At 38.3% G+C, this 15,501-nt stretch overlaps 1 protein-coding gene across 25 annotated transcripts in view; it reads left to right on the top strand.

The window, feature by feature from the left end:
- The window catches only part of MLIP (muscular LMNA interacting protein), a 294,647-nt gene that overhangs the window by 218,976 nt on the left and 60,170 nt on the right, over positions 1 to 15,501 (top strand). For all 25 annotated transcript variants that reach the window (XM_059880529.1, XM_059880531.1, XM_024983829.2 and 22 more), the window contains 2 exons: positions 1,996 to 2,040; positions 15,322 to 15,450. In XM_059880529.1, coding sequence (XP_059736512.1) covers positions 1,996 to 2,040; positions 15,322 to 15,450 — 174 coding nt within the window. The remainder of the gene's footprint in view (positions 1 to 1,995; positions 2,041 to 15,321; positions 15,451 to 15,501) is intronic.

Raw genomic sequence — 15,501 nt, 5'->3', positions numbered from 1 at the left:
CCTGGGTCAGGACGATCCCTGGAGCAGAAAATGGCAGCCCAAGCCAGTATTCTCGCTTGGAAAATTCCATGGACAGAGGAGCCTGGTGGGCTACAGTCCATGGGGGCACAAAGAGTCAGACACAAGTGAGCGCACACGCAACAACAAACCTGTGAAACTTGAACATGTGGGGACCTGTGCCCCCGTGCGTTTGATGAAATAAAGTGGAAGCTTGCCCAGAGTCAGTGAAACTCCTGGGGCCCCACCAGGGCAAACATGAAATGTATTATTGGCATGGTTTTCCAACCCAGAGTTTCTCAGATACCTACAGACATCTTCACTAAAATTATCCCGACTAAAGAGGAGCTCAAAATCAAAACTAAAAAGTCACCAAATGAGTGAAGGACATCTTGGGACAGAGGCATGGAGGAGAATCAGCAGATACAGGAAACAGGAGATTTAATCATGTGTGTGTGTGTGCTAAGTCGCTCAGTCATGTTTGACTCTTTGTGACCCTATGGGATGTAGCCCACCAGGCTCCTCTGTCCATAGGATTTCTCTAGGCAAGAATACTGGAGTGGGTTGCCTTGTCCTCTTCCAGAGGATTTTCCCGACTCAAAGTTCAAACTGGGCATCGCTTATGTCTCCTGTATTGGCAGGTGGGTACTTTAGCACTGGTGAGTGCCACCTGGGAAGCCCAATTTAACCATGAGAGATTATAGAAAAATCTGGAATGAAATATAAATAGAATAAAAATATTGAAATAGTTAAAAGGAATTCTGGACACCATAAAAAGATTGGATAAAGAATCAAATTGAACTCCTTGAAGTTAAAAATGCTGTTGTAAAAATATAAAATTCAATGCCTGTGTTTAATGTATATTAATTTTGATTCATTAACTGTCAGGCTTATGTGTGGAAACAATCCAGAATGCAGCATAATGGGATAAAAAAAATATGACAAGGAATTTTATGGAAATGAAGGATGGATTCAGAAGACCCAACATATATTTCATTGAAACTGTAAAGAACAGATTAGATGTAATAGGAGAGAAGCAATATGTGAAGAGATTCCTAGAGGATTTTCCAGAATCAAAGAAAGATATGCATACTCAGAGTAAAGGACTTTACCAAGCCCCAGAGAAGGATATGTAAAAGGAGGTCACTCTCAGACACATCATAGTGAGCTTTCAGAATTCCCTGGAGAAAAACCTTAAACACTAATGAAATGTGAAGACAGATAATCCAAGTTACAATGTTTAGACTGACAGCAGTTAACAGAAGTCAGAGCAAGTGGACAGTATCTTCAAGATGCTGGGAACAATAACCATTATCCTAGAATTCTATGTTCAGGTAAATTCTAGCTCAAGAGAACAAAATAAAGACATTTTCAGAGAGAGTTCAAGATGGGAAGCTCTGAAAACAAAACAAAACAAAACAAAACTATCAAAGCATTTACTTCAGTGAGAAGGAAACTAACTCCAGAAGAAAGGTGTGAAATTCAGGAACCAAGAATGATGAAACAATATTAACTTAAAACAATTTTAAAAAAAACAAAGATTTTTTTTTTCATGAAAGCTTTATTTTTTTAATATGAGTAATTTAAGGCAAAATCTGTTGTTTTCTTTTACTATAAATAAATATAAATAGCTAACAGTGTTGGTGTAAGTAGAATATGGAGTGTATGGAGGATGAAATAGTACATCACCTTGAAGAATTTTTGATGCCTTTTGCTGGTGCTTGTGTTAAGATGCTAAGGAAAAGCACTATGGAAAACATCAGATTTACCACTATGTGAGCTGAATGACAATGTGTAGGGGAAATATTGAAAGGCAATGAGCAAAAAATGTAAAACAATTATTTTGGAGTTGACATAATGGTATTTTTCCTCAATATCTGTCAAAATTCTAAAATTTATATGTATTATTTTAATAATAAAAAACTTCAAAATACTTAAACAGATATAATTACTAAATTATGAATTTCACTAAAAGACACTATGTTTATAATTTTGCAGGCAAACCTCTCCTCACCATCTTCTACGGTACCAGAGAGTCAGCTGGTATGTATCCTGTTATTAAATCATAGACCTAGTATTTCAGAAAATCCTAATCTTTCAAGATAGATATATCTGAACAAAAATGAATCGGTTCTAATGAGGTGGATGAAACTGGAGCCTATTATACAGAGTGAAATAAGTCAGAAAGAAAAACACCAATACAGTATATTAACCCATATATATGGGATTTAGAAAGATGGTAACAATGACCCTATATGCGAGACAGCAAAAGAGACACAGATATAAAGAGCAGACTTTTGGACTCTGTGGGAGAAGGCGAGGGTGGGATGATTTAAGAGAATAGCACTGAAACATGTATATTACCATATGTGAAATAGGTGACCAGTCCAGGTTTGATGCATGAGACAGGGCGCCCAAAGCCAGTGCACTGGGGCGACCTGAGGGATGGGGTGGGGAGGGAGGCGGGAGGGGGGTCTGGATGGGGGACACATGTACACCCGTGGCTGAGTCATGGCAATGTATGACAAAAACCACTACAGTATTGTAAAGTAATTAGCCTCCAATTAAAATAAATCGATAAATTTTTAAAAAGTGAACTGAGGACAAATATACTATGGATAAATTTCTTTGCTTACTTGTCTAGTACAAGTTTACTGATGCTTTACTAAAGCTCCATGCTGGTTGTTTTATAGGTTACAAACATGCATAAAAACATATATAGACCGTGTTTGCTGATAACTTGCACCCTGGTGGTGGTGTTAGAATAGAGTGGTCAAGGCTGGAAGCAGACACTGATGTTTTAGAGGCAAGGATTCATTTCCTGGTGGGAGAGATCAGAAAAGGGTTCAAGAACAAGGTCATCTTTAATCGTGTAGGGTAGGTTCTGAACTTGGGGAAATAGGAAATGAGATGTTTCAGGCAGGAAGATAAAGAATGATCAAACCAGGGATGAGCAGCAGAAATACAGTATGAACCACAAATATAAATCACATAGGCAATTTTAAATATTCTAGTAGCCATGTTAAAAAACTAAAAAGAAGCAGGTCACATTAATTTAAATAATATATTTTATTTATTTAATATACACACATTATCCTTTCAACATACAGTAGTAAAAAATTGAGATTATTTTCCATTATTTTTGTAGGGGTAAAGTCTTGAAATCTGCAGTGTATTTTATATTTACAGCATATCTCAATTCAGACTTGCCACATTTCAAGGGCCCAGCAAGGGGGCTGGTGGCTACCCTGTAGGACAACACAGATCTAGGCTCTAGGATCTGTTTGTTATTTATAGATAAATATTTAATTAAATAGAAAAATTACTTTTTCTTACAGTGTTTCATATTTCTTATTGTTACAAGTGGTTAGCAAATGGGAACCATGATGTAAACTGCCTAGATATTATTACATGTAGTAATATAAACAGTTTTAACTGTTTATAATTATAGGTTCCTAAACAATAGACACGGTAAAGGAAGTGAAAAGGAATGAAAATACCTAGTAAAATGAATGAAAATATCTGGAAAAGTAGCGTGATACTGATTCTTCTCTTTTTAAGCAATTCTTTCTATATCCTACATCCATAACCAACAAGTCATCTTGTCATTATCATGCCAAAATGAGAACAGTGTTTTATTTGTAGTGCTAGAAAGTCATAAAGAATGTTGTTTGACTCTTAAAATAGCCTGACTGAAGCAAATGGCTTGGGTGTGTCGGTGTTTATGTGCATCGTTTGTATATGAGGTGTGTGTGCGTGTGTGCATTCAGTGTCCGTTGGTTTAGAATACTGGCAGGCGGTATAGTGAGGTTGACAGGAAGCTGGAACAGGGGCCAGAAGACCTACCTTTTACTTCCTGCTCTGACACTAACTACTGGACTGACAGCGAGAAGTCAGGAATCTGAGAACCTGGGCTTCAGTTTCCTAACTGAGCAAGAAAAGCATTCAATTACACTCTGTCCAAGCCTCTCTAGGGCAGAGTCCATGGTTACTAGCTCAAGGGAGCGAAGGCGTTGCCATGGAAACCAGCACTATGATAACATTATGAAGTTGAACAATTTCCCACTTTAGATATGGGACTGTTGTTACAGCTATTTTAACACTGAAAATAATGATATATGTACCTGTTTCTTGAGAGTAATGTTTGAAAATCAAGAAATATTTGTATACTCAACATAGTACACAAAAAATAGATTTTAGGTGTTGACTGCGTGTGAATGTATATATGTATTATCAGAATGACATACATATGATATATATATATAGATGTCAGTCTTGATGTAATATTTTACCAAACATTTTAAGAAAGCAAATATGATTTCATGAAATAGGATATAGTATGAATGACTCATTGTAAATGTGATAATGAACTTTTTTTGGCCTAATCAAATAATTCTATGAATTTGACTCTTGTGTTCTCTAGGGGGAAAATGCAAAGCATTGCTTTAACTGATGTTGATGATAATTTTTTTGCATTTACTTTAGACCTTTTCTATAGAGAGTTCAAGGAATTTTTTAGCCAAGTTTTAAATTAAGTTTTAATCCCCAAATGCACTTGAGATCTAGGTAGGTTTGTGAAGTGATTATTTTCAAGCAAGCTATCACAGACAAAAAGAACATCTCTTGGATTGATGTAATTATTCAATTTAATCACTGAGTTCTATCTCATCGCATTAACCTTGTACTTACATTCCCTGAGTATGGAATAGTGTAGAAATAATTACATACTAGTGATAGTGTATGAATTTGCTTCTTAAAGAATTTATAATATTTCTGCCCTTAAGTATTGTCATTTATGAATTAAATTATAATTTTTCATTTTTATGAGTGGATTTCCAATATTTGCCATTACGAATTCTCTTTTAAGTTCTGAATAAAATGAGTAAATAAGAATACCTTTGAAAAACCAATATGTGTATATACATATATATATACACACACACATTTATATGTGTGTGTTTGTAACATATGCTATGCATATAAATGCCATATTACAGGTAATTCTGATGGCACATACACATGTATATGTATTGCTTTTTGTTTATACATGTATAAACATGTGTATAACACAGGAAAACAAAATTTGGGGGAACATATGATAGATTATGGTTAAATTATGTAAATAAATATTGAATATATATTGTACACTTTGCATGAAATAAGCAGTTAATTAAAATTATTTGACTCCTATTTTAGGGGAGAAAAGTAATAAATTGTTTGAAGTGAAAATAAATGATGGATTGCTATGGTAGCCTAAGCTTAATACAGAAGCCGTTTTGTTTTTGAGCTTTGGCTTTTTACTTAGCCATAAAAAGTAACACATTTGAGTCAGTTCTAATGAGGTGGATGAACCTAGAGCCTATCATACCGAGTGAAGTACTTACTTCAGAAAAGGAAAGGTAAATATCATATACTAACACATACATCTGGAATCTAGAAAGATGGTGCTGATGAAATTATTTGCAGGGCAGCAAGAGGGACACAGGCATAGAGAACAGACTGATGGACACGGCAGGGTGGGAAGGAAGGAGAGGGTGAGATGTATGGAGAGAGTAACGAGGAAACTTACATTAACGTATGGAAAACAAGTAGCCAGCGGGAGCTTGCTGTATGGCTTAGGAAACTCAAACAGGGGCCCTGTGACAACCTGGAGGGGTGGGGTGGGGAGGGAGATGGGAAGGAGGCTGAAGAGGGAGGGGATGTATGTATACCTATGGCTGATTCATGTTGAGGTTTGGCAGAAACCAACAAAATTCTGTAAGGCAATTATCTTTCAACTAAAAAATAAATTAAACAAAAAGAATAGACCAAGAAAAAACCAAGCTTTTTTTTCATTTTAACTTGGCTTACCTGATTACATTATAATTATGCCAATTCAACACTTCAAGGAAGAAAAGAAATGTGATCTTTCCCCTTACTATTAAAATATTTCCACTGTTCACCCTGCAAGCCAAGTTATGTAGTATTAGGCTCAGAAAGAAGTCTTTTGAAACTTGTTCACCAACTATGTCCCTGTTTCTCTTTCTATTAAACAGAAACGTAGTACATCAAAACTGGGAAGGGACTTAGAGATGAGAGTGTGTTGGAAATACTTATCATGAAAATGGAGGTTGGGACAACTGCTGTGTCAGCTTGAAGGGGTTATTGTAAGGCTCATATATCATAATATGTGACATTGCCAGTGTAATCCCATATGGAGTTGGGTGTGTTGTTGTTTAGTCACTAAGTCAGGGGGTCTCTTATTGCACAAAAAATCTCTGAAATATTATCTCTGAAATTTACTTTGTGGCTATTTTACAGATAAAGAAACGGGGTCACAGAGTTTGAATAGATTATCTAAGATCACAGAGTTCATGCTCATCTTTGTTGTGTGATTTTTAAAAAGGAATCATTATTGATTTTAAATAATTCAAGGAGGGAAAAAAAAGGCTGTTGGGCAATCAGGACGCTATGGAAGTGTGACCTTCACGGGGCACATATGATCACTTCCCGAAGAGGAGGGGCTGGGTGAGTCCAGTAGGGTACTGAGGCTTCACACCTGTGAACAGGGAATCCTTTAGCATCTGAAAGGGAACAGAAGGAAAGGAAGATCCAAGATCTAGGCTGACCCTTCACAAAGCTTTCCTAATTCCTGGACTGGGTCATCACAGTCTTAACAGAGGCTGGCGGCGTCTTTTTTCTGAGTAAGAAAACAGATTGGGCTCAACATGATGGGTAAGCACTGGTCTTCTTTGGCAGTTAGATGGGGAACCTAAGGTTAGAAGACACTGCTGCTGCTGCTGCTGCTGCTGCTAAGTCACTTCAGTCGTATCCGACTCTGTGTGACCCCATAGACAGCAGCCCACCAGGCTTCCCCGTCCCTAGGATTCTGGCTTTTGCTTTTGAAATTTTATGCCACTGCAAAATGCTCATTGTTGCCCAAGACACAACACTGAATCTAGAGAGTACAAAACAACAGATTTAATAAACCACATGACTACAGGTAAGAGCAAAGTGCATCTTACTGGAACATTATACAGAAGAGTACTTAGCCTTTCATATGTTTTGTTCCCAGTTCTGAAAGCCCACGGATGTGTCTGGTTTTAGTGGTGCATGACTATTCTTTCTAAGAGCCCTTGAGGTCTCTGTTGTTCAGAAATTGCAGCCCTGAAAGCTTTTGTGTAGAACTGATGCCTTCTTTAAGCTTAAAGGCAGTGTATTCTTGACTAATTTGCCTTGACACAACATGCTTAAGTGCTGCAGCATTTGTTATGGGTGCCTCCTCAGGTTTGAGTCATGCTATTGGCTTTTCTTTAACTATTGAGATATTTCAGTCTGGGAAATCTATGTCGTGTACATTTCAAAAGATGTTTTCTGAGCTGTGGAATAGGTTTATAATTATTGAAATCTTGTATATGTTTATTGTATTACAACTATCATAGTGAAAGTGAAAGTCGCTCAGTCATGTCCGACTCTTTGCGACCCCATAGAGTATACAGTCCATGGAATTCTCCAGGCCAGAATACTGGAGTGGGTAGCCTTTCCCTTGTCCAGGGGATCTTCCCAACCCAGGAATCGAACCCAGGTCTCCCACATTGCAGGCAGATTCTTTACAAGCTAATCAAAAAACCATAAAACATTTTTTTAAAAGGTCATCAGATAAACATTTTCCTGGGTAATCAAGATCCTTTGGTATCAGTACTCTGAATTATAAATACAAAAGCAAGAAAAAGGAAAGAATTTTTTTCTTTTTCAATTTCCTTCTATGCTATTTTCTCTTTACAAAGTTCTGTCATGCATATTATCTTATTAGATTTGCACAGTTTGTGACTTAGTATGGAAGGAATTGTTATTTCCATTATTCTGATGAAAAACACTTTGAAGTCTACCATGTGTCATAAGTCCTGCAGCTAATGGGTGGTATTAAATCTGTCCACACCCTCCTCCCTAATTTTGGAAGCTTCACTCTGTACTATAATGTTTTAAAATTTGAGATATTTCTTTGAGAGAATAAAAGCTTAAGTATTTGCTACAAGCACATTAACATTTTTATTTAAAAAAGAATTGGAGTTAATGAACATTTATTAATTGAACGAGTGAATCAGCTAAATAATTTAGAAAATGTTGCTTTTGTCAACAATCTTGACTAGGACAATGTTTTTGCATTTCTTTGAGTTTGTTGCCCCAGTAACTTAAAAAACAAAAACAAAAGCACTGGCGAATATAGGCAAGACAGAAGCAAATGGCTAAAAGAAGTAGCGATGGTACTTTTCACACTCTTCGGATCCATCAAATTAGTAGAATTCCTAGCCAGACCCATGGATTTTCCATGTGCTATGTTCTGTTACTTCCTTTGCTGATTTTTGTTGTTGTTGTTGTTTTGTTTTCTTATCACGTGACCCGAGAGCTTGCTAGTGCAGTCAAAAGCAATTAAAAACACAGGCTGCTAGTTGGAGTTAATTTAAGAAAGATGTTGTTTTAAGAAGGCATTATCTATATAATGCATTCTCTAGATCAGTGCTGGCAGTTACTTTTCAACTTTGGTCTCCAGCCAGAGGCAATACCAACCTGTTGTCATAGAGTTATAAGTTCCAAAGGACAGAGACAATGTCTGTTTTTTACAGGGCGCAAGTAACAATGCTCTCGGGTAAGTGTTTACTTGATGAGTATGAATAGCGGAACCAGCGCCCCACAGGCCGTTAAAACCTGCCTCCAGGCCCTGGGACTCCACACACTGCACCTCTTGAGCTTTTTCTCCATTAAGACTAAGAATAGAATTAGATATGATCTCCCAAGTCTCACCCACGCTCCAATTCTCCAAAGAACATGACATCATTGTCTCCTGGTGGTGTTAGTTTTATTATCACTGTAATCAAACAGGGGAAAAGAAATTATTTTTAAAAAATAGAGTTAAAATCTTGCAAAGTCCTTAAAGATGTGGTCCCTGGTCTTGACTTCCTGTATCATCAAAGATGGTAACTTCTGCTTTCTGCTCATCTCTGAAGGTAGAGCTCACCAATCCACATCCCTTCTTCTAGTTCTCTAGGGGTGAAAGGTAGTGTGGATCTTCTGTCTTGTAATGTTCCCTTTTCCTTGGTTATGCTGTAATCAAAAAGTCATTCCAAGAAAAATAAGTGTGTTCACGCTAAGTCACTTCAGTCATGTCTGACTCTTTGCAACCCCCTGAACTATAGCCTATCATGTTCCTCTGTCCATGAAACTCTCCAGGCAAAAGCACTGCAGTAACAGGATTTTCCCAACCCAGGGATCGAACCCATGTCTCTTATATCCCCTGTATTGGCAGGCAGGTTTTTTTTTGTTTTTTTTTTTACCACTAGCGCCAGCTGGGAAGTCCAAGAAAAATGAGAGGAGACATTAAATGGACAGTCAAAACTTTTTAAGGCTTTGATGGATTATAGCCTACATATTCAGAGAAGGCAATGGCACCCCACTCCAGTACTCTTGCCTGGAAAATCCCATGGATGGAGGAGCCTGGTGGGCTGCAGTCCATGGGGTAGCGAAGAGTTGGACACAACTGAGCGACTTCACTTTCACTTTTCACTTTCATGCACTGGAGAAGGAAATGGCAACCCACTCCAGTGTTCTTGCCTGGAGAATCCCAGGGACAGCGGAGCCTGGTGGGCTGCCGTCTCTGGGGTTGCACAAAGTTGGACACAACTGAAGCAACTTAGCAGCAGCAGCAGCAGCAGCAGCCTACATATTGAGCTTCTTCCTGTCAATTAGTTTATTTATCCTTCAAATGTCTGTTTAGCATCTGCTAGGTTCCTAACACAGTTCTAGGTGTTAGAAGGATAACAGTGAAGAAAACAATGATCTCTGGCCTCACAGAGCTTACATTCTAGTGGAGGAAGCAAGAAAATAAACGTCAACTGAGGTCAGATGGAAAAAAAAAATAGGGCAAGTAAGATCTTTTATACAGATCATTAGAGAAGACCTATCTGATAATGATGTGGCATTTGAGCAGAGACATGAAGAATCGAAAGAGAGTCCTAGAAAGGGAGAAGAGAGTTCCAGACAATGTGAAGGCCAAGTTCAAACTCCAGAGGAGGGAAGACATAGTGTGTGCCAGAGGGGACAGTGAGGGAGAGAGGTCTAGAGCAGGAGATTCGATGGGAAAGGGGAGGCTGTTTGGGGAGTGAAAGAGTAGGTCTCCCTGCAGCCCCTGTAAGGGTTTTAGCTTTTATTCTAAGTGAGAAGGTGGAGTTAGAGAGGAGCCTTGAGAGGAGTCCAGTGATGTGGCTTGACTTACACGGTGGTTGTAACGTGCTTAACTCACCTGAACTGTGAGCCCTCTGAGAACACGAGGTATGTCTTGTTCACCTCCATGTAGACACTACATTTCCTGACATAGACTAGATCTCAACTGGAAAAATGGCTCCAGAGAGCATCTGATAGATGATCTGATAAAAGGATGCTTCAAAGCTCTAAGACAATGGTTGTTTTGTCTTTGAGGCACTTCAAAAATGTCAAGAATACATATGTAATTACATATGCACATTATATATGTATATGTGTAACTGGATTACTTTGCGGTACACCTGAAACTGATACATTGTAAATCAGCTATATTTTAGTTTAAAGCAGAGAATTTATCAGTACTGTGTGAGCTACTCTGCTCCTCAAAGCAAATGGAGAGTGGAGTTCTCCGTGATTGTTGGAGTCTAGCCCTCTTGTGTCAAGAAGAATATAAACAGGCAGAGTATCCATCCACTCAAAGCCCACATATTCACCTGGCTCTAATGAGGTTCTCAGATTTTAAAACTTGTAATAACTAATCAAAATCATAGTATTCTGGTTCTAGTTAAAAATAAAATGTCTGATCATCCCTTCTACAATGATAATGTTATTTTTCTGAATGTGGGGAAAATATTTTAATAGCAAGAATGAAAAGATTAGCAATTATTTCCCCAAAATATAGCTCCAAAAGAGAAAAAAATGTCTTATGTACAGTGTAAACCATTTCTCAAGAGGTTTATCACAGTACATTGAAATTTGCTTTTTGAAGAACTTTCTTATTTTTCTTCCTGTGTCCTTTGTGCTGAGAAGGGGAGTTAGTACCTGTTTTATTTCTCCACTTAGATGGAGTGACTTTTCCTGGTGTCGTTAGAATGATATTTGTATCACTTGTGAGTCTAGCTGGATCTGTCAATGCTTTAGCAGCTAAAAATGAATCATCCAGAGTAATTAAAATCCTGGGCTTATGATCAGACCAGACTCGGATTAAATCTTGAGTTGTTCACATATTAACTGCATGGCTTTGGCATGTTACTGATTCTGACTCTTTCACAGGGTGTTGAGAAGAGGAACCGAGATAATCAATTTAACATATTGAATGTGGTGCCTGTAATATATGGAATCAGAGTCTTTGGAATAATGATGGTGTCACTGTCTACAGTGAGTGCTCAGTCTTTGAGGCAGGTTTCAAAGCAGTAGTGGAATGGTATGAGCAGGTGCAGCAGCCTTGGTCAGGACTGATTGTGTACCATGGTTCACAGAGAGTGCGTGAGATTCAGAATTGGGCTGCCAGGGTTCGAGTTGCAGTTTGACCAAACACTGAGACACAGTTAGGTGTGGAGGGTTTGGGTAAAGGTCATAGGATGGGAAGTGTGAACAATGTCAAAGGCAAACTATGTTTAGTATTCTTTTGCATGGAGTTGACTTCCCTGTCCATTAAATGCTGACTGGTGAGTGACAGCAAGTTAAGGTTCAGGGGGAGGAAAAAAAGAAAAAGAAAAAAAATCATGATTAAAGAAAAAGGTGGTGAAAATAAATGGAAGAGTCAGGGTCGGGCAACAGGTCTGAGACCTAAGGAAGCAAACTAGGAGGAGGAAAATTCAGAGACTTCTGGTAGACCAAGACGAGGGACACAGAATCCAAGTAAAGAGCACCTGGAAAATCTGAAATAGAGAAATCTAATTAGACTAGTTATAATTAGAAACTGTTTCTAATAGAAAATAGAAAATCTGAAGTAGAGAAAATAGGGAAAGAATCATTGTCGAATGGTCAGATGACCATCAGATTCAGGAAATTCATAGCAGCATAAAGCATAAGGCCTGATAGAGAAACAAATATGAAACATAAGTAACTGATTCTGATATTAAAGCTATTAATATTTGATATCCAACCAACCAGAAGAGTGTCTTTTCTGGACTCACCCTGGAGGATGAGGAAACCAAGAGAGATGATCCGAGTGGAAGGTTCCAGGTCAGGCTAACCCAACACATCAACCTGCTAGCAATGCAGGGACCAGGGGACCTTGTTTTCCTGGCAGGGAGAGTCTTCTAGCATCTCACGTGCATCTGGCCAGATTTCTCACCTCTGCTTTCATCTTTCTGCTGCTGCTGTCAAGCTTAGCTCCTAAAATTCCATGCTGGCTTTCGAACCTGGTAAACCCTAAGTACTGGGATTGTACTGATTTCCTACTTTCCAAAGGAGGAGGAAATTAGGAGAAGGAACAGGAATAGAAGTGGCAGGAACGAGAAATGTAATAGGAAGTCGTGTGGGAAAGAGAGGCCTGAAATCTGGACAGTTTTGCATCATGACCAAGATATCAGGCTTCCCCGTTACCGGTGGCTGTAGAAATCAGTATTTGCCTGGGCTTTGTTCTTGTGTTGGTTCATTGGAGGATATGACTCTCGTGTGTATACTCACCTGTGCAATTTCACATGTAATTGGGTGTTATTCAGTTGGTGAAAAAGTAATTGTGGTCCTGGACTGTGAATTTTCAATCATTATAACTAGGCTCAAACACATCTTTATTAATCAAAATAGGAACCATTACAATCAGCACGTTTTTGTCAGTGAGAAATACATTTGTTTATTCCTGTAGCATAAAAATCTGTGCTTCAGGATTCAACGAACTCTTGGAAAGCATCTTCTACCTCCTGCTGGCTGTGGAAGCATTTTCCCTGCAAAAAGTTGTTGAGATGCTTGAAGAAGTGGTAATCAGTTGGAGAGAGGTCAGGCAACTGTAGCGGTGCCAGATTTGTTCAACTTTTGGAGCGCTGGTTGTGTGATACGTGGTTTATTATCGTCATGGAGAAAAATTGGGCCCATTCTGTTGACCAGTGCTGGCTGCAGGCATTGCAGTTTTCAGTACATCTCATCAATTTACTGAGCATACTTCTCAGATGTAATGGTTTTGCTGGGATGCAGAAAGCTGTGGTGGATCACCAGACAGTGACCATGTCCTTTTATTGGTGCAAGTTTGGCTTTGGGAAGTGTTTTGGAGCTTCTTCTCAGTCCAACCACCGAGCTGGTCATTGCTGATTGGTGTATAAAATCTACTTTTCATCACACATCACAATCTGAGAAATGGTTTGTTATTGTTGCATAGAATAAGAGAAGATACCACTTAAAAATGATGATCTTTTTGATTTGCAGTCAGCTCACGAGGCACCCACTTATCAAGCTTTTACACCCAATTTGCTTCACATGCCAAATGACCATAGAATGGTCAACACTGAGTTCTTCAGCAGCTTCTCATGTAGTTATAAGAGGATCAGCTTTGATGACGGCTCTTAGTTGGGCACTGTCAGCTTCTGATGGCTGATCACTGCACTCCTAATCTTCAAGTCTCTCGTCTCCTTTGCAAAACTTCTTGAGCCACCACTGCACTGTATGTTCGTTAGCAGTTCCTGGGCAAAATGTATTGTTGACGCTGCAAGTTGTCTCCGCTGCTTTACAATCTTGAACTTGAAGAAGAAAATTGCTCAAATTTGCTTTTGGTCTAAAATCATTTCCCTAGTCTAAAATAAATACAAAATATGCAGCAAGTAGTAAGTCATCAGCAAAAAACATAAAGCAAGAAATGCACATTAAAATGATATATAACATAACCACGTTTATTTGAGAATGCATTCCAATATCAAACAGCAAAGTTCAGCAATGCAAAATCACAATTACTTTTGGACCAACCTAATACTTGCTTACTTTTCCCCTCTGGAAAGAAATCAGTTTCTTAAATGGGAAATATTTCCCAGCCCAGCCTGTGGAAAATAGAGACTTTTCCTCAATCTTTATTTGCCCTGTTGGCATAGAAATGAAAGTCGCCTGGGAAAATATGAGCTGAAAAAAATTGTTGCAGAATGGTACTTATTCAAGCCTCAAAACATAACCAATGGCTTGTATGGCAGCAAGATAGATATTCATCCTTAAGGCTTAACTAGTGAGCATCAGCACAGACTGAAGAGAGCTAATTTTCTATTTTCTGAAAAGAAATGGACCTGATAAGAATGATTACAGCAAAGTGCTCATAGAGAAAAAAATGTCACAACTTTTTATCAAATTATTGTTTGGGATGTTTCTGTAAACTTATCCATCATTTTGTGACACTTTACAGTGTAACAAGACTTTTGTGTTTGTGAAACATCATTTTGAAATTGCCCCAAACTAGATTTCTCCCTTTCCCTCTCTTGTCTAACTGATGTTGGGTATAAATCCATGAATTTTGAATGACTGGCCTATTCACTCAGACTCTTTTGATTGCAAATTATAGAGGTCAACCTGAGTTTACAAAAGGGAATTTTGTGTTAAAGAAAAGGAAAGTCTCAGGGAGTCTCAGACCAGAAATCCTGCTTGGTTCCAGGGATGTTTTGGAATTCGGTTCTGGAAAGCCCTCGTGTGTTTCCTCTACTGGCTGCTTCTCCTTATACTTTGCTGTATTTTTCTTGATCTCATCAGATCTGCTTTTATGGCAGAGTAAGGCTTTCCCAAAGCTCCCAGATTTACATAGTATCATTTCCATCTCGTAGCATGACTAAAGAGTAGATTAAAGCCCTGCTCCATATTCTTGGGAGAAGCCCCTACCCTCTCGGGTCAGAACGCCACCCCTGTCTGGTTTCATTATAGGCAGTCTGAACATGGATTCTGGGATTTTAGGGTGTGGGGGGCGGGGACAGTTTCCAGAAGAAGAAAGTTGTTATGGACTTGGTGAATTGTACCAAATTCATCTCTCCTATCATGCCCCAAATGGGCATGTTGCCTGGCCCTGAGGATACCGTCACTAAATATTTGTCAAATGAAATATTTATTGGCTGAAAGTGCTGGTAAAGATACTTGACTAGACAGATGAAGATGTTTTGGCATTTTGAATGTCATGATAGTAGATCTTTTTAAATTGATTACTGTATAACAGGTCACTTAAAACTAAAGCTACTTTAGTTAAAATCTTTTGATTTCTGGCTATTTATGTATTTATAAAATCATTTAAAAATTAAAAATAATAAAGTGCTGTGAGTACATTTGAATGAATTAATATTCTTATGTATTCATTTTAATAGTATTTTTTTCTTTATTTCTAAAAATTTATTGACATTCATGAAGACAAAGCCTGGAGTAATTCGCCCCGCACCGGTAAAATCCAAAATATTACTGAAGAAAGAGGAGGAAGTCTATGAACCCAACCCTTTCAGTAAATACCTGGAGGATAACAGTGACTTCTTTTCTGAGCAGGTGAGTGTACACGTGAAAATGTCTTTGATATTTGGATAAATAACTGTACAA

The sequence above is a fragment of the Bos taurus genome, chromosome 23 (assembly GCF_002263795.3).
Source record: "Bos taurus isolate L1 Dominette 01449 registration number 42190680 breed Hereford chromosome 23, ARS-UCD2.0, whole genome shotgun sequence".
Classification (NCBI taxonomy): Eukaryota; Metazoa; Chordata; class Mammalia; order Artiodactyla; family Bovidae; genus Bos; species Bos taurus.
This window is presented reverse-complemented; position numbering and strand designations above follow the sequence as displayed.